The sequence below is a fragment of the Hemibagrus wyckioides genome, linkage group LG09 (assembly GCF_019097595.1).
Source record: "Hemibagrus wyckioides isolate EC202008001 linkage group LG09, SWU_Hwy_1.0, whole genome shotgun sequence".
NCBI lineage: Eukaryota > Metazoa > Chordata > Actinopteri > Siluriformes > Bagridae > Hemibagrus > Hemibagrus wyckioides.
In genome coordinates this window covers 11,034,773-11,053,178 of record NC_080718.1, presented here as the reverse complement: position 1 = coordinate 11,053,178, position 18,406 = coordinate 11,034,773, and the positions used below count along the sequence as shown (strand labels likewise).

General features: G+C 39.7%; 1 protein-coding gene across 4 annotated transcripts; it reads right to left on the bottom strand.

The window, feature by feature from the left end:
• Positions 1-848: 848 nt before the first annotated feature.
• Positions 849-17,606, bottom strand: grhl1 (grainyhead-like transcription factor 1). 4 transcript variants are annotated; one of them, XM_058399224.1, is made up of 15 exons: positions 17,431-17,606; positions 14,831-15,017; positions 13,859-13,932; positions 13,405-13,774; positions 12,807-12,889; positions 12,400-12,556; positions 12,204-12,315; positions 11,123-11,217; positions 8,575-8,815; positions 8,251-8,378; positions 6,768-6,796; positions 6,245-6,330; positions 5,284-5,369; positions 2,721-2,785; positions 849-2,611 (listed from the first exon to the last, which is right to left on the bottom strand). In XM_058399224.1, exons 1-15 carry the CDS (start codon positions 17,448-17,450, stop codon positions 2,497-2,499), a joined length of 1,848 nt encoding a protein of 615 aa, XP_058255207.1. In that variant the 5' UTR covers positions 17,451-17,606; the 3' UTR covers positions 849-2,496. The 4 variants fall into 4 exon arrangements, with proteins under 4 accessions (XP_058255207.1, XP_058255208.1, XP_058255210.1 ...); XM_058399225.1 differs by having other exon boundaries at positions 13,405-13,771; XM_058399227.1 differs by having other exon boundaries at positions 17,343-17,436.
• Between the last annotated feature and the right edge of the window lie 800 nt (positions 17,607-18,406).

Sequence of the window (18,406 nt, the reverse complement as noted above, 5' to 3'; positions counted from 1 at the left end):
TCTTCCATTAAATGTTAAATGCATTTAAAAACTTGTGTCTTTTATCTGCCCATGTTGAGATTTCAATGATATGCTATACCAGAAGAGACCAGAAGATTTACTATACAAGATTGCAGAGAAATAAATGGACAGTGAAGCAGCAACAAAAAAGGGCGAGAGGAAGAAGGGAGGTAGTAAACAGAAAGCAGATGGCTAACCACAGAGAGCCGTGGCGTCCAGGCGTTGGCTGCCTGGTTAAAGTCTAACCAGATCTCTCCTCCTCTTATCTGCAGCCCACTGCTCCTAGTGCGCTTGTAAACATTAGAAACTCCCCTCCTACACACACCTCACTCTCAACCTTCTCAAGAGACTTCCATCTCGTTATATACACAAGGTTAGGTCTACATGCCTGTTTGAGTCCTGCTGTTGCATTACAATGCACTTGGGTCTAATGTTTAATAAAATAAGGAGTTAGACTCTGCTTGGTTGTGACAGTCTAATCTAGCATGTGTGAAAGCTCATTGATTTGTCCTTTGATTTGTCTTATTACATTACATTCTAACAATTCTCATGAAATGTCTAAAATGAATGCTGTGCAAGACAAAAATGCAAATGTGCAAGCCTTAAACATAATGTTTTTTAAGACACTGTAAGTCAATATAGCTGGAGTGTATTAAAGGCACATGTACATTATGAAGCTCAGTATAGCGTTGTGGAACACAGGAGTATTTGAGGACACGGCTCTTCTGAGTCGCTCCATTTCCACGCCCACTTCCTGTCCTCCAGACAGATGGGCCATTGGATCACAGACCCTGTTGCCAGGACGACTGCTTTGGCCGCAGCCAATAGAAAACCACGCGACACATGGCCAATCACAACAGCCAAGCCAAGCTGGCTTTTATTGCGACTAAAAGAAAATGTGTGCACATAATAACAGCTAAAGCCATACAGCAAAGAACATTTGAGCCTTTTCTATTCTGATAAGCATTGCCAGATGACCCTAACATCGAATCCAAAAAAGTAGCCGTAGGGATCACGAGGCAAATATCGCCGTAGGAGCTGACAGAATTACAGATCTACCCTGTGCATAAATACATCATAGTTTTATAGTGTTGATTCCATATAAAAAGCATTTAACATGTAACAGTATATAACAGCAATGCACATTTTGTTTGCAAAACAATATAAAAAAAATACCCCACCCAAATATAACAATAAATATATAGATAAGTACTTTGATAAAAAAAAAGAGTCAGCAGATATATGAGATAGAAAATTGTTTAAAAAAAACCCTGATGCTATAGAGTCTGTAGTTTAAAAAAATTAAGAAGGCTCCGAATAGGATGACAGATAAAGACAATAATAAAGACCAAATTTAAAATGAAGCCATGATCTGTGGACACTGAATAAACTGTATAGTCTAAACGTAATACTATTGACTTGGCACTCTGTATGGAGAAACTGTTGCATGTCATATCTTGCATGGTACTTCTGGTTCTGTATGAGTTTATTCTTGTCGAGTTGTTACAGAGACTTTTACCTAGGAAAGCTCTTTAGATCAGAATAATAAAAAAAAAGAGCACAAAATTAATTTTAACAAAATTAAAATTAATAGTGTCTGACTGGTGGCTTACTAAATAAATGATATATTTATGTTTCCTCATCTAGAATTTTGCTAGTTAAGCAGCACCAGAAGCAAAAAACCTACATGGACTTTACATGGAATTCACGTTGCTCTGTTTCTTTCTTGTTTGAATGCAGAACGAGAACTTTCCGCTGCAGAAATTACAGAATTTACTTTAAGGACATATCTACCTCTGTATCACATTTGTATAGAGAACCATAATATGCACTTATTCACACATACGTACGCAAGCAACACTGGTGAAACAGAACCTCATCGAGCTGCTCAGCAAAGGGTTATGCTGTACACACTAAATACTGCTCAGTGTTTATGTATAAATACAGAAACCAGTGAGAATGCCCTAAAAATCCCTCTAACAGCAACAATACCCCATTTACTGCATGAATTCAGCTCTCACCTTTAAATATCAAGATCTCCAGTGCAGTTGGTTTTAAAGCTCTGTAACACCGATTAAATAATAAAAGGCAATCTTACTTTTTAGTACCTCCACTCTTTCTCAGATTCTCAGACTATTAAAGACAAGATATTTTCTCTCTCTTTTTTTGTACATTCCAAAAATAAAATATATGGCTCAAAACTTCAGTATTTATATATATATATATATATATATATATATATATATATATATATATATATATATATCAAGGCATATACATTTTCCCACTCCAATCTCTTTTCACACATTGCATAGTTTAGCATACACTTCACGTCATAGATGCACACACAAAATAGGATTTGAGGAGAAAATCTTAGTCTTAGCTACATGTAGGAAACCACAGATAAGAAGTGCATGGAAGGCCTGAGGTACCTCCAAGGCCATGGACACAGACACAGAGGCATGTAAACAGTCCATATTGGGGGGAGGAGGCTATTCAAATTTCAGTGAGAGTGAGCTTCACCATTCCACCCATTTCCTCCATCTGGATCTGAAAAGTGTCCTCGTTGGAGTAATGCTTGATAATATTATCGTCCATGTTGACCAGGATCCTGTTGAAATGACACAATTTGTTTTTTTTAACAAGAGTGCAATGCTGAAATGGTCATGGGTTAGAGTAAGCTTACCCAAATGCAAAAAAACCCCCCAAAAAACACTTACCCTTTTTTGCACTTCTTGTATACCTTCCCTAGCTTCTCAAGAGGAACCTCATACTTCTCTGAAATCTGAAAGAGAAAAAAAAAAATGTTTCAATGATTTTTCACAAGTATTACCTCAATAAGTAATCCATATATGGTATTGCTGTTCCTTATAAAGGAAAGCTGAAAACATGTGGGTGAATTATGTGACCCCTCTGCAGTGATTTAATGGAACATTTGTGAGCGGAAGCAAATGGGTGCGTTGCCAAGTCGTATCATAGGTCGATTTATTTTAAAGGAGGCTTAGCGTAGCGAATTCACCACTCCTCCCTCCCTCCCCGATGACCACCCACCTGTCAGTCTACTCCCCACATTCTCTTAGCCCATACCAGTGTAATGTGTGTCTACAATGTCATCATTCACTAACACACACACACACTTTATATATATAAACACACACACAAACACATGGAAGCATGCCGTTCCTCACAATTCTGGATGTACCCGTCTGCATGCTTTGCTTGCAAGCCCTTGTCTGTGATACCTACAGCCATCTGTGTGCCATGTTACCTAGATTCCTTCTCCTAACAGCGGTAAACATCAGACAAACATTCCCTATCCACTGGACTTTAGATAAGCCATACCATGCCCCTTTTAGTATGTATGGCCTGTTGTTGAATCTGGGCACCATGAGTTTTGGAGCTGTACTAAGCTAGCATATATCCTTTGATTGTAGATTCTAATATCCATTAGGGCAGTGACATGCTTAGACCTCATCATTGGGCCCAACAGGTTGATTAGTGAAGCATTAATGAATATATTTTGATAACACCCGCCCACCCTTAAACTTGCCTGGCCCTTGGGAATTGGTTAGGCAATTACTCCTACTGTATTGTGGGTTATGCTACATATATATATATATATATATATATATATATATATATATATATATATATATATATATATATATATACACTATATTGCCAAAAGTATTCGCTCACCTGCCTTGACTCGCATCGCATATGAACTTAAGTGACATCCCATTCCTAATCCATAGGGTTCAATATGACGTCGGTCCACCCTTTGCAGCTATAACAGCTTCAACTCTTCTGAGAAGGCTGTCCACAAGGTTTAGGAGTGTGTTTATGGGAATTTTTGACCATTCTTCCAGAAGCGCATTTGTGAGGTCACACACTGATGTTGGACGAGAAGGCCTGGCTCTCAGTCTCCACTCTAATTCATCCCAAAGGTGTTCTATCGGGTTGAGGTCAGGACTCTGTGCAGGCCAGTCAAGTTCATCCACACCAGACTCTGTCATCCATGTCTTTATGGACCTTGCTTTGTGCACTGGTGCACAGTCATGTTGGAAGAGGAAGGGGCCAGCTCCAAACTGTTCCCACAAAGTTGGGAGCATGGAATTGTCCAAAATGTCTTGGTATGCTGAAGCATTCAGAGTTCCTTTCACTGGAACTAAGGGGCCAAGCCCAGCTCCTGAAAAACAACCCCACACCATAATCCCCCCTCCACCAAACTTTACACTTGGCACAATGCAGTCAGACAAGTACCGTTCTCCTGGCAGCCACCAAACCCAGACTCGTCCATCAGATTGGCAGATGGAGAAGCGCGATTCGTCACTCCAGAGAACGCGTCTCCACTGCTCTAGAGTCCAGTGGCGGCGTGCTTTACACCACTGCATCCGACGCTTTGCATTGCACTTGGTGATGTATGGCTTGGATGCAGCTGCTCGGCCATGGAAACCCATTCCATGAAGCTCTCTGCGCACTGTTCTTGAGCTAATCTGAAGGCCACATGAAGTTTGGAGGTCTGTAGCGATTGACTCTGCAGAAAGTTGGTGACCTCTTCGCACTATGCGTCTCAGCATCCGCTGACCCCGCTCCGTCAGTTTACGTGGCCTACCACTTCGTGGCCGAGTTGCTGTCGTTCCCAAACACTTCCACGTTCTTATAATACAGCTGACAGTTGACTGTGGAATATTTAGGAGCGAGGAAATTTCACGACTGGATTTGTTGCACAGGTGGCATCCTATCACAGTTCCACGCTGGAATTCACTGAGCTCCTGAGAGCGACCCATTCTTTCACAAATGTTTGTAAAAACAGTCTGCATGCCTAGGTGCTTGATTTTATACACCTGTGGCCATGGAAGTGATTGGAACACCTGATTCTGATTCTGGGTGAGCGAATACTTTTGGCAATATAGTGTATATATATATATATATATATATATATATATATATATATATATATATATATATATATATATATATATATACTTTATTCTGGTTTTAGATGGATTAAATAATTACTGGGAAGGAGGAAAGGAAAAGTAAATCATGCATGCAATTTTCTGTTCCATCTAATTTATCTGACAGATAGGAGAGACATTGATGTTTGCATCAGACATGGGATATTGTTTCCAATGTGGATGCTGAATTCTCCCAGAAGAAAAAAAATTGCCCCACATGATTTTCTGGTATAAGTGTATTAGGCAAATAGGATGAGGAATATGTGACAGTCTGGGTGGCTCAGTGACAAGTTCAGGAAGCACTACAGTAAAGAGAACTCACCGCTTCCACCAGTCCTTTCAGTGTAGGAGTCTTCAGCATGAGGGCATCGAAGACCTCCTCTGTCTCTTTCCGCACATACAGCAATACTGGAAGGGCCAGAACAATGTGGTCAATTGTGGTCTCACAAACTTATACAGATATACACATATGCATGCTTTCTCTGGGCTTCTCAAAACTGAGATCAGAGCTACCAAAGAAAAAAAACCTTTTACCAGCAATAAAAAGTCAACATCATCTATTTTACGACGGTGAAAGGTTTATGTGGCCTGGGGAGAGCATTTGATCTGTTCTGTGTGTCCTTGGCTCTAGTGACGTTGCACCTCACATACTGTTCCTTTCAATTAGGGATGTTGCCCAAACCACAAGACCCACATCAAGTTCCTTGAGCCTGTTGGAGGAGCGTTATGGAGAGTTATGGAGTGGGAGTTATGTTTGAGTGAGCAAGGTAGAGGATGCAGTATAGAGCACAGTGCACAGTGCAGGGAAGTACACACAGCAATGTTGATTTTGGTGCAAAGCCAGTCCAAACACACATATTCACCTGCACACCATGCCACAGCAACATGAACACTCACTGATCTTTCTATTGTAGGTCATAGGTTGTAGGAAACACAAATATGTGTTTGCTCATGTGTACTTAACATCCCACCACTGTTCTGCACTGAGGGCAAAAAAAAGAGAGAAAAAAAAAAGAAAAAGCCCTACATGCTGCCCATAAAAATACACAAGGGAACTAGATGCAAGTGTGTGATTGGAGGAAGAGACAGGGGTGGTTTTAGGTAATGAAGCACCTTGAAGCAACGTTCCACTGAGACTGTACCATGGTGACAGACACAGTCTGTTACCAAACAAACACACTCCTTTCTGTACACGCTCTACACTCCTCTCATGCAAACAAGATTTAGTACAGAAAATTGGTGCACAAACATAAAATGTAGACAAGTATAAAAACATTGCACACCTCTTTTTGGTTCATCCACCCTGGCCAACTTATTAGGAGGAGATCCAAACTCATCTTCTGAGTAGGGTAATCTTTTCATTCCTGAGCTGAAAGAGAAAGAGAGACAGATTAAATAGATGTGTATGGTTCTTAGAAAAGTCATTGACCCAAAATAATCCCAGTTTGTTTTTCTTGACTTTGCTGGTGTTTCCTAGATTTCGATAAAGTTTGGCTTTTACCCTATAGTACACAATAAATTGGCACACAGGAGTAGAGAGAGAGAGAGAGAGAGAGTTGCATTCATTCATTCATATCTTCATTAACTGCTTTATCCCATCCAATTTCTATCTAAGGAATACTGGGTATATGACAGGGACATGTCCCGAGTTAGATGCCAGTCCATTGTAGTGCACCTTGCACACACTCATTCAAATACTCAATCACACCTAAGGGAATATAGCACAACTAATTCACCTACTGGCATGTTTTTTGTGAGACAGAAGAAATCATACAAATAAGCAATATAACAAATATGAAAACCTACCCATCTTCTGCTTCTTCAGGAGAGAAGGGCTGAGTGAAAAAAACAACAAAGGACAATTACTCAAACTGTTCAGTGCAATAGCATGATAAAAGACATTATTTAAAATGATATCTATTGCTGAATAGAGCCTATGTTCATGCAGACTTTGTAACCCAAGGACAAAACTTTCAAGAATAAGTTTATGAACAATGTGTAATGCAGCTTGTACAACATATGAACATGTATGTAGCTTGCCAAATGTAAAATAGATATTTACAGCTAGCTTACACACAGACTCTCTTCTGAGGCCATGTCCACACTACTATACTCCCCAACATATTCATTCTTAAAGAAAAATTGCATGTGATGTATAAAAGGAAGTTTGACTTTTGCTGTGATTTCCATAGTGCTTTACAAATTAACTAAAAATGGCTCTTTAGTTAGATATTATTTGACATAACTCTTCATTATTATTCATATTTAGTGAATCTGACTTCACCATAATTCACACTGCAGGCTTTCAGGCTATGTGAAAACATAATGTCCCATTCCCCATCCTTGGTGTGTGTGTATTTCATTAACTTCTATGTGACTGAACCCAAAATAGGTTATGTGGGTTTGCACTGGAGCCGCACCAACACTGTGTGCAAAAAACAAATGTTTTTCTGTGTAATTCAGGACAGCAAACAGTCAGAAGGTTTATTTTTGGATTTATACTGCTCTAGGGGTCAGCTGGTGTGCAGACTGTAAAGAGGCTAAAGGTCTTTATCAGGGACCATACTCACCTGTGATTCAGTAGAAAGCTATGAACATGACCTCAGAAATAGAGTTCAATACTCGTTAACATTAAAAAATAGTCAAGGTCCTCTTATTTGTAATTTGATTTCTTTATGTACCACAGAAATGGCTACCTGTAAATAAAATTAAACATGTTTAATAAGGACCTGAGCAAGCTTTCGGATTCCATTGCTACGTCTATCAGAGTCCAACCTGATAACAACCAAAACTGTGCCATAAAGAGCTCTGTTCAGTGAGAGAGCATGCAGTTTGCACGTGTTAGTCAAGTACAGCACTGAGGTCATACTGACCTGACTTGATTTATTATCTCTTAGGATAGTTTGCGGGAAATTTTACTGCTACTATGCGAAACACTTCAACTAGAGGTTTTTTTTTCCTACAGACGATAACGGAATGAGTCATATTCATATTCTGTATCTTCAGTGAAATTGACCAATTCACTTATGTAGTGCAAACTGTATTTGTACAGCTTGTTTGGTCATTTTCTGGAATTGTTTGCTACTACATATGGGGGGGGGGTGAGCTTACAAGAAAAGCTTACAAGGAGTCTTATCTATAAAGCCTCAGTTTTTCATTCCACATTGTGTAGCTCAGTGGATGATGCTTTGGGTGTGACTAAGATTTTGTGTACTGCCCTCAAGATCATATGCCATAAGAGTGATGAGCTTTAATGAACACTGTTCTGATGAAACAGGAAGTTACTCACGTGGCGTTGGAAATTTGCAAAGTGGATGTCTGGGATGAAGAGGACAGGCTGAGTGTCCAGGTCTGACATCATCTTAAACACCGTGATATCACTACGCTTGTGCATCATAGCCATTTTGGCATCCACAACTAGAAAATAATCACATTAATACACATGCATAAGAGTCAGTAAGTAAAAAAACAAACAAAACCAACACAAAATTAAGGTCCTTTATAGCTAATCATCTGCCTGCCCCTACTAGTTTTTGTGCATTATATTATCTGATAATGAGTGTTTTTCTCATCAGCAAACGTGGACAAATGGAGCAATGAAGTCTACACTCACAAGGCGTCAAGTTCACATCAGTACTTTTGCCCTTCCTGCGCGACTGCTTGCGCTCCTCATCGCGGATCTTCCTCTCTGCCCCCTTGTCACAGAACACCTTGATCTGGCAGTAAGCACGGTGAATAGGCTTGTTGCTGCGGTTGTTGTAGCTGTATGTGTCAATCTGCAGGTTCAGCGGGAGACCCTTTACACCCTTCTGAGAGGAAAAGTCTGTGCTCAGGCAGTTGACTGAGATGAAGATCTAAAGGAGACGGAAAAGGAAAGAGCCATGAAAAAGACATCTCCAGTTACTGGTATACAGTGGTGGTCAAGATGCTTTTGGGTCATATGGGGGATAGAGTTTACAGTGGCTTATTTAAAGCACACTTCTAAACCACCAAATGTAATGCAGCCCATCATTAATGTTTAATACATTGTCTTTTACTCTAAATGTTATAGACAAGATGCTGTAATCACTTGCAATCATTATATATAGCTGTTTCCTAAGTGACACAGATCACAGGTCCCGAAGCAATAAATTGATGTATGTCTCCCCCTATGGATTCAGATACAATAACACTAGATTCCTTTCAGATAAATATAAGTTTAGAGAACAATATATTAACAGTAGCAAACAGTTAATATATCAAACAGTATGTCAAACAGTCTCTATTAAATGCTTTCTGTCAGACTGATATATATCAGAATTTTAATGAAAATAAATAAATAATTTCTTTAATATTTTTATTCTATTTTCACAAATAATTAATACAACTATGCAATTATTAATTATATAAATACTAATAATAATGAAAGAAAACTATCTATAAATTCAGAATAGTAACTCTATAGCAATGAGTAATTTCTCAAAAGGCGACTTAAAATCAGTGTACGCTAATTTTCTACATGCTATTTCACAAATGTCCACTAGGTGGCAGGATAGGCTTGAATATGTATATTCTTTCTACATCAAGTCTGCTTTACACTTGCTTTGTGTTTGTACACAGGTGAGTCACTATGTTAGCTGACAGAACTGCAGTACGGTTATAAGTAACATTTCAGTATTAATCACTGTACAAAGTAATATAGAAAGTGACAATTCACGTTTTCTATACTTCTTACAAAATACTTGTTAAAATAACAAGCTAAACAGAACTACAGGGTGCAAATCTCCACTTCTCCTTCTATCTTTCTCTCTTCTGTCTTGCACATGCATATGCACATGTACACACACACACACACACACACACACAAACACACAGCAAACAGAGAGCACTCCAGAGTACACGGATGAGTATCCTATGACCGCATGCATACCTTGTGATCTACATCCTGGTATTCAGTACAACACACAGCACAGAAAACTGCATTTTAAGCATGACTCATTAATACATCAATATGCATTAACTTTAAACATAACTGACAGTATTTTCCTTCAGACTATAAAGGAAAGTTAGCCACTGACCATTTAGTGCTTAAAAGAAGCTGAACTGGTCAGTGGAGGTGGATTAAAAAAAGTCAAGGTGCCACTTGATGAGTGACAGGTTGTACCAGACTTGTCTTGATATACTCGTTGAACTGGATTCCATAAACTGTCAGTGGTAGGTTTTAGGTCTTAGCTCTTCTACTTTCCTTTGTGTTTCCTCATTCCTTTTTGGGCAGAGCTGCGTCTCACCCAAACCTCTCCTCTGAGAGCATCACCTTAGCATACAATAGAGCTGACAGGTCAAATGGGCTGAGAACTGATTCTTAGTAACTAACACACTAACACGCCCACACACACACATCTTTACTGTGTTACACAATAAGTATATACCTTCGTCTTACACAGCAGGATTTATTTCAATTCATTTTTTACTATAAGAAATAAGGTTGTATTAGTCAAAATGAAAGCAGACTTAGAACCAAACCAAAATGCAAGCCATGGAAACTCCCTGATTAGCACTTCCTTGCTCATATTCACTCTTAATTACACCTTTCAAACCAGGAGAAACAGAGCACACGGTTTGTTTTGCCTGAATGATGTCCATTGTGTGAGTAATCACAATGTGCCCAACATTGCACTGTCTATTTTGAGTAAAAAAATCTCTTTTACAAGCCTACTTTTCTAAAGGTCAGGTTTATTTTAAGAGGCAAGGAGGGTCTGTTAAACACAGTAATATAGCAACGGAATGGTTCAACAAAGGCTAAATGTTTACTGCACCGTAAAACCCACAAACTATTAGCCTGTAGCTTGAACAACAAACTAATGTCTAATCTGCCTACAGATCTCAAACTGATATGATGCCCTATAACTTAAGGACAGAACAAGCAAAGCAACAAGTACATGCCCTCTTGAAATATACTTATTACTTATTATAACTCTTGATTCAAACAATTGTTTTAAATAAATAAATATCACATAGTTAAGGGCTTCTGACTGAAATAACAATGAAGAGATTCTTAAGCACCATCTGGTGGAATTCAAATCAGATCCTTACTTTAAAGTGAAACTTGATTTTGTTTCTTATTGGACTTTTAACTTTCAAATGAAGCTGAAAGAGTCATGACAATATTTTCCAAAGCCTACCTTTGCCTCTTCATTGATGTCCCATGTGAAGGAGATGGCATTGTAGGAGATCTCCTCAATGTTGCTGATGGTATTAAAGCTTTCTTTGTAGTCAGCTGTGGGCAGACGAAAATGTTGAGGTTAGCACTAAAGGACCGAGGGAAGAAAGGAAAGGTTGAGGTTGTTGAAGAAAAGATGAAAAAGGCATGAAAAGGTGCTGAGGGTTTATACAATAAAAAAGCCACCACTGGTTTTGAGCAATTAATATAGGGCAGGTAAAACAGGACCATCTACGCTTTAATTGTTCTTGACTGCAAAATTTCCCCCAAACCTGTAATCTCTGAGACGGCCCATCACTAGAGGTAGTGTTTGACATGTGATTACTAAATGTCTTACATCGATCTAAGGTTCCCAAAGTATAGAAAAAGACCACTGAATGTTTAATTAAATTTAACATCCAATGGTGGTTAGAAGCTAGTATTGTTTGGATATCAACAGACTCGGGAGTCAAAATGTTGTCATCTTTGTTGTGTGTTGAATTGAGTTGGTAGACTAACTTCAAGCTCTCCTTTTCCAGGTCGATTCAGACCGTTTGCCATGTTGTATTGTTTACCTGCTACCCCCATTCATCAGAGCACAGTTTGCAGATGGTAAACAAACAGGATCATTAAGCTCTTTCTACCTCCACCCCCTTTCTCCCCCACCCACTTCCACTGTAATATGGCTCTCATCTTTGATCTATAGAGCATTCTCTGAGGCTAATAGGCAGAATCACCTAAAAGCCATAGTTAGTATTTGGTCAAATTTGCTTTGAACATTTTATTATGTCATTACTCTATAATAACCTCATATGCATAACAAACTTACTTTTTATTATATATATATAGTAAAAGGGAATTTTCTATTGAAACGGGCACAATGTGACTTTCTTGGTCCACCCTTTTGAAACAGTTTTTTTTATCTTGTCTTGAATAGATAATGGTGGTCTAAACTGGTGTCTGACAAAGTCTACAGTGGCATTGTTTTTTTTTTTACAGCACAGGTGAATGGGCCTGAGTCATGAAGGAAACATGGGCTCTGGGAAATATCTGAAACTCCTCACCGATGTCGATGCATCTCTGTTTGGCTGTGTGCTGCCTGGAGTGCCAATACTTCCAGTGCTTGAGCTGGTCATCCCTACATTTCTCCTCACCGAACACTACCATCACAACACTCTGTAAAAACAATTTATGATGAATGTTACACATGTTCAAGACACATGTATAAGTTACCATACAAACACACACACACGCACATACCCTGACTTTGCAGATGGGGTGGTGAAGGACTTTGCTGTTGTCTGTTTCCTTTAGAGTGATAGGGTAGAACTGGCCCTTATTGAGGTATGTCATTGTGCCATCACCTGACTTCTGCCGGAGGGACTTTGAGGCTTCCAGTGTGTACTCAAAATTATTACTGGTAAACAAAGACAAAACCATTGCTCTGATGAAATTAAGCTACATTGAAATTCCACTTGTAACCAGTTACACCCAGAACAATTTTAACTGAAGGTCTACAGTCACATGAGGACTAGGCTAGTTATTTGCTTGTAAGCTTCAATCTACAACACTACATAAATTGGTAGGCATCTTATCATAGCTGTCTGACATAATCTGTCTATTCCCAAAGGGGGGTTCTCATGAGTGAGGCAGTTATGATGGCTTACCCCGACACGGTGTCGAAGGCGGGATAGTCCTCTTGTGCAATGGAGGCCATCCGTAACTGGAGATCCCCTGGGAACGAGAACACCTGTGGAACACAAAAGAGTGTCCGAGTGGGCCCGGCATCAGCGCAAACAGCCACGCCGTGGCGTCGCTTGCAGCCAGCCAAAGCATGCAACCACAGGGCAAACAAAAAGAGAGCTTCCCCTATACTATCTGTGTGTGCAGGGTTTTGTTGGGCATTCTAAAATAATCCCCCGCCCCTCCATAACATAGGTTTTAATACAGACTAGGAGAGAGTTAAAAAGAGAGAGAAAGAGAAAGAGAGGCAGAGAGAGAAGGCCCTGGCTTTTGTGCAGCAGGAAAACACAGCACTTTATTGTGCCAGCAAGACAATGGCATAATGACATGCTAGCTGCTCTTCTGGCTATGTTCAAATAACATTTCAAGCAGTATTCTGCCAGGCTCTAGAGTTTGCTGTAAAGGTGATATTATATGAGGATTGGGGTAGGGGGCTTTGTGTGAGAACAGAAGAACCAAGATGAAGGTAGTGAAGGAAGGAAACAATACGTCACTGAAGGAAAAATGGGAACATCATCCTACCTCCTGACCCCCGTCCTTGTAGGTCTCAGGGAAGGTAGAGTCTGGTGTACGGGGCTGTGTGTTGGGGCTGAACTGACTGTGGGCGAGCTGACGATCGAATGCCACTGCATGACCCTCAGGCTCAGAGCAGTGTGGGTTGGGCACAGTGACCGAAAAAGCATGCGACGGCTCTTCAGTCTTTACTGGGTAACTGGGCATAGCAGCGATGGACACAGTGACTGTGGTGTCGGGCGAGGGGAACAGTGCCCTCTTGTCCTGCACCAGCTGGTTCCCAGGGAGCACGATGTTCAGTGGGACTCCCTTCAGAACCTGGATCCTGTTCTCAGCTGATGCCATTGAGGCCTCTGGGTGAGGAGCCATGAGGTTCCTACTAAAGAGAAACGCAGACGTCACGCAACAGCAAAGACAACAAAAGGGTCGTCCATAACCACTGCTTTGAACAAGAACACGTCACCTTTTGTTGGGATCCACATCAGAGCCTAGGATGTCAGCCTTTGGCTGGGATATTGTCCTTTTTTCCCGTGGCACCTGGGGAAGGCAAACACAGCTTCTGTCAACCTGAACTACACACAGCTTTATCTTTATAGATGACCTGTTATTTATTCCAGTGGACATACAATATGTTCAGTGCCATAGCTTCTTATAGATGACCTGTTATTTATTCCAGTGGACATACAATATGTTCAGTGCCATAGCTTCTTATAGATGACCTGTTATTTATTCCAGTGGACATACAATATGTTCAGTGCCATAGCTTCTTATAGATGACCTGTTATTTATTCCAGTGGACATACAATACATTCTGTGCCATAGCTTCTTATAGATGACCTGTTATTTATTCCAGTGGAAATACAATACATTCTGTGCCATAGAGCCTGTATTACTGAGCTGCATTTAATATTAATGTGCAACCAATTTCATAAACAGACTGTTAATTAATTACACTTATTAGTTACACAGTTATACTAATATGCTAATAAATATGTGCTTGCAAACATATATAGAAGCAGAGAAGAAGCAGCCTTGATTTATCACAGATACATTACAGCACAGTGAAATTCTTTCTTTGCATATCCCAACTTGGAAGTTGGGGTCATTTACATAAACTAGCTTTACATTTTTATGACAGTATCTCAAGACATTGCAGACATCTACACATGTCTGATACAGTTGAAAATACTGAGTAACATTTCTCCATGTTTTTTCAGATCTCACTCTTTATCCTGTCATATCCCATGTTTCAACATCAGGCATTTTCAGGATCAGTCACTTGCCATTATATTACAAGTATCTAGCTCATCATAATGAATTCTGTCCAGGGATTAAGATTAGCCATATGAATTCCTGTACATAGCTAAGAACAACCTGATACAATCAATGACCCCTAAGAATATTAATTCAAATGAGACAAGGCCTCCTACAGTACCTTGTAATAGTCATAAAGAAGGCTTAAAGCAGCAGCACTGTCCTCATCTCCATTGATGCTCATCATGGCTTTGGTGGCAGCTGTAAGAGGGTTCTCCAGGAAGGACTTCCATGCTTCATCGTCACTGGTGAAGTTACGACGTTGGCTGTAGGCTGGATCATTCTGTAGCACGAGCACTGCTCGCTTACTGTGAGGAATACAGAGATGAATGAGAGAGAGAAACAGCACTACCTGTCACCTGTGAAGGTATGTACTAAAAGAAACACTTTTGTAGAAATGTGCTAACGATAAACCAGTCAGACACCTCAGGTGACTGGAATTCAAAAATAAACAACAGCCTTCTTTAACCGAAGAAGTTATACCGGCTTGGTTGTGCAACGGTGACGTGACAGTGACAAATAAAGGTACATCTTGTACATAAAGCAGTCAAAGGTCTTCTTTATAATGGTGAGCTAAGGTAAACCCATCTGAAAGTAGAATAAATCTCAGTCACTTCCTGTCTGACAAGGTGCTCTACTGGCTCTTCCAGTAAGACCGACAAAGATCACAGTTCCTCATTGGGTAGCTGTCAAGAATCTTGACAGAATGATGTTCCTTGACATTACAGAGCCTTTTACCATTACTCAGTGTAAAGGCCTGTTGTTTTAATGAGAAAAAACCCTCTGAGTTCTTCTTACTCCGTCATTCTTCATTTACTAGAAGACATTTTTTGCCATTAACTAACCTATTTTTTATGAAGTGCATTACTTAACTAGAAAGAGACAGTGTGTGCGTTTAACTGGGTGGTGTTTCTACGTGGTGAGGGAAGGAGATTACAAACGACACCTTCAAACAGACAGTACACACATTACAGCTTTGTTTATTTTTTGACCTAAAGAACTTGGAAAGTTTAAGATCTTTTCAGACCAATGTACGAAAATAGTCTGGGTAAGTTTATTATCTCAAATTTAAGTACATGACTGTATGTTCTTGAGGGACTTCATTGATGCCATTCTAAGTGACGAGGTTTTGATTCACAAAGCCAATATTATAATGCATAGCCATGGAAACACTGGCGCGTCCTTATAGGATAATTGTTGACGCACCACGGATTAGCAGTAATCTGATAACTAATTGTACCATTCTTAAAGCCCCTCCTGCTCCAGCCATGTTTGATTTTAACACTGCAACCTGATAGATCCGTTATCCCGGGACAATATAAACCAGTGGGAACGCAATCCCGCTACTAAAAACAAAAGGGCTGACCATGCACGAAATGGTTAATGATAGACACCATATCCTTGACTATATCCCGGTGGAGAAAATACAAAGAAAAAGGTTTCCGCTGGGATTCCAAGGCAATGCCCTTAAATGTTTTATTACACCTATGCAATTTCAAAATAGTATGCAAACTAATGGGACGTAGGTCCGCTACTGCCAGTGTACACTACTATTTTGCCAGCTGCTATTAATTGCCTTAAATATGGTAGGAGACAGTTCATCCAATAAGGTCACTCAGTTAAATCATACACAAGCCTACAAGGGCTTGGAACAACAGGGAGGCGGAATTTTACAAACAAATTTTTCAGAATATCCAAAAAAATATCCATGTTCTGTTAGTATGGATACTGAATCTCATTAATAGTTTTAATATGTATCACAAAACATCACATGCCCTCAAATATAACCTGCGTTGTTGTTTTTTTGCGTGGCTGTTTTACAGGCCTACAGAGCACCAACAATCAAACATCTTTCTGACGATCTGCTCTTCAAGTTTCTTCTGTTTAGATTTTCTGAAGTTTTTGGCAATTTACTAAGGGCCTTAAACACAATTTGTTGCCTTGGAAAAAACAGCCAACGCCTAATGGTGTACGATTTCACTAGAGTCAACAGACTCTCCGTCGATGCACCGAAACATTAAGAAAATACCATTGAACATACATAAGGCAGTCGTCGGAAAATTACATTCAAGTTACATTCCAATGACTTAAACGTCAATGAATCCCATCAGGCAATAAATTCTCTTCGCCAAAACTTGTCAAGGTTTAGACCGAGAGGGTCTTCAGGGTGCTTTAAATAGTAATGACATCCACAGAAAACTAGTGGAACATGTGTTGTATGAAGTTAGTCAACTAGTTCCTAGAGATAAATTCTACTAATTTAGCAGACTAAGGCAAAAAGCTAGTGAGCACAGGACTGTACGGAGGTACGGAGATCTCGCGCGGCAGGTGCAGTACACCTGTGTGTGTGTGTGTGTGTGTGTGTAAGTGAGTGAATAATCCAGCGGCGCGGGTCTGAACACGACAGGTGGAACAGAGCCGAAACTCTTAAACTCTGTGTGTGCGTGCGCGTGCGGCTCAGTCCCAGACATTCGGCTCGCGCACTTCTCCCAAGTCTAATAGACCTACAATAACGAGCCCGAACCTTTCCCGAACCGTCTTTTCAGAAGAAAAGAAAAACAACGTCTATTAAAAGTAAAGGAACATATTCCTGAAAAACAATTCTGTGTAAAAAAACCCCCCCACTATATTACAGTTCAGACGAAGCGTTTCTCTTGACAGCTGCTCCAAATGAGTAGTGTCCTGTAACGGACCTCAGCTATTCACTGTACACACACTTACTTGTCATGCTCCTGTGACATCTCGTTTTGGTCGGACTGGACTTTCTAGTTGGTACTGTATATCCGACCCGTCTTCTTCCAGCAGAGGAACGAGGGAATGAGGGTTACCGTTGCGGCTGTCGGCGAGAGAACGGGTTTTGTTAGCTTTTCTTGCTTTTTGGGATATACTCAAAATTTAGGGCCGGTTTTACCTGTGACAGGGCATCGGATTGGGTTACACCTGAGGGGCGGGGCCTAATATGCAGCTACACTTGGGACTTCTAATTGGCCCATCAGTTCAGTAAACAGAGAGGACCAATCAGCGAGCAGGTGGAATTAGCGGGACCTACGTGCTTAAAACTTTGACATTTATTTAAAATTTATTATTTATTTATCTAACTGATAATCTGTTAAAATAATTACAACTACTACATTTCTTAGACACACGAGTTTGTTTAAATGATACATATATTTAAACGACTCTGTGAAATACCTGTTAATGTAGTAATATAATATCTGGTACTCCAATATCACTATAGAAACTGTACCAGAAATCAGTTCCTTCAGGTTTAAGACAGAGATGTCATGCTCTTGACTTATTCATGCATTCTCACTTGTACAAATAACAAATAAATAGTAAAATGTACCATTCTCATCCACTGTGGTGGTACAACCTAAAGGCAGAAGTTCTCTAACCTTTGATAACCAGAGGCCAATTTAACTCTAAAATTCATATCATGGACCTTCTCAGGACATATTTAATGTATCTCATGAACATTATTAAATGTGTAGTATTATGTAGTATAATATGTTTTCTATTCTCATCTGTTTATTAGAAAGGTATCATTTTCCTTTAATAAATTTTCCAGAGGCAGAATTATAATCATAATCATAATTATAATCATAATCATAAAAATTATAAGGTCCAAGGTTATAGGGTTCACTTCAAGGGTCCAGTCAAAAAGGCTAAAAGTTCAAATTCATTAATAATTGTAATC

Coding starts and splice junctions, on each gene's coding strand:
- grhl1 (XM_058399224.1), bottom strand. CDS start 17,450: ATGTCACAGGAGCATGACAA. Junction 13,933..14,830: donor TTCTTTATGACTATTACAAG/GTACTGTAGGAG, acceptor TGCCTTCCCCAG/GTGCCACGGGAAAAAAGGAC. Junction 6,331..6,767: donor CCTGAAGAAGCAGAAGATGG/GTAGGTTTTCAT, acceptor TTTCTCTTTCAG/CTCAGGAATGAAAAGATTAC.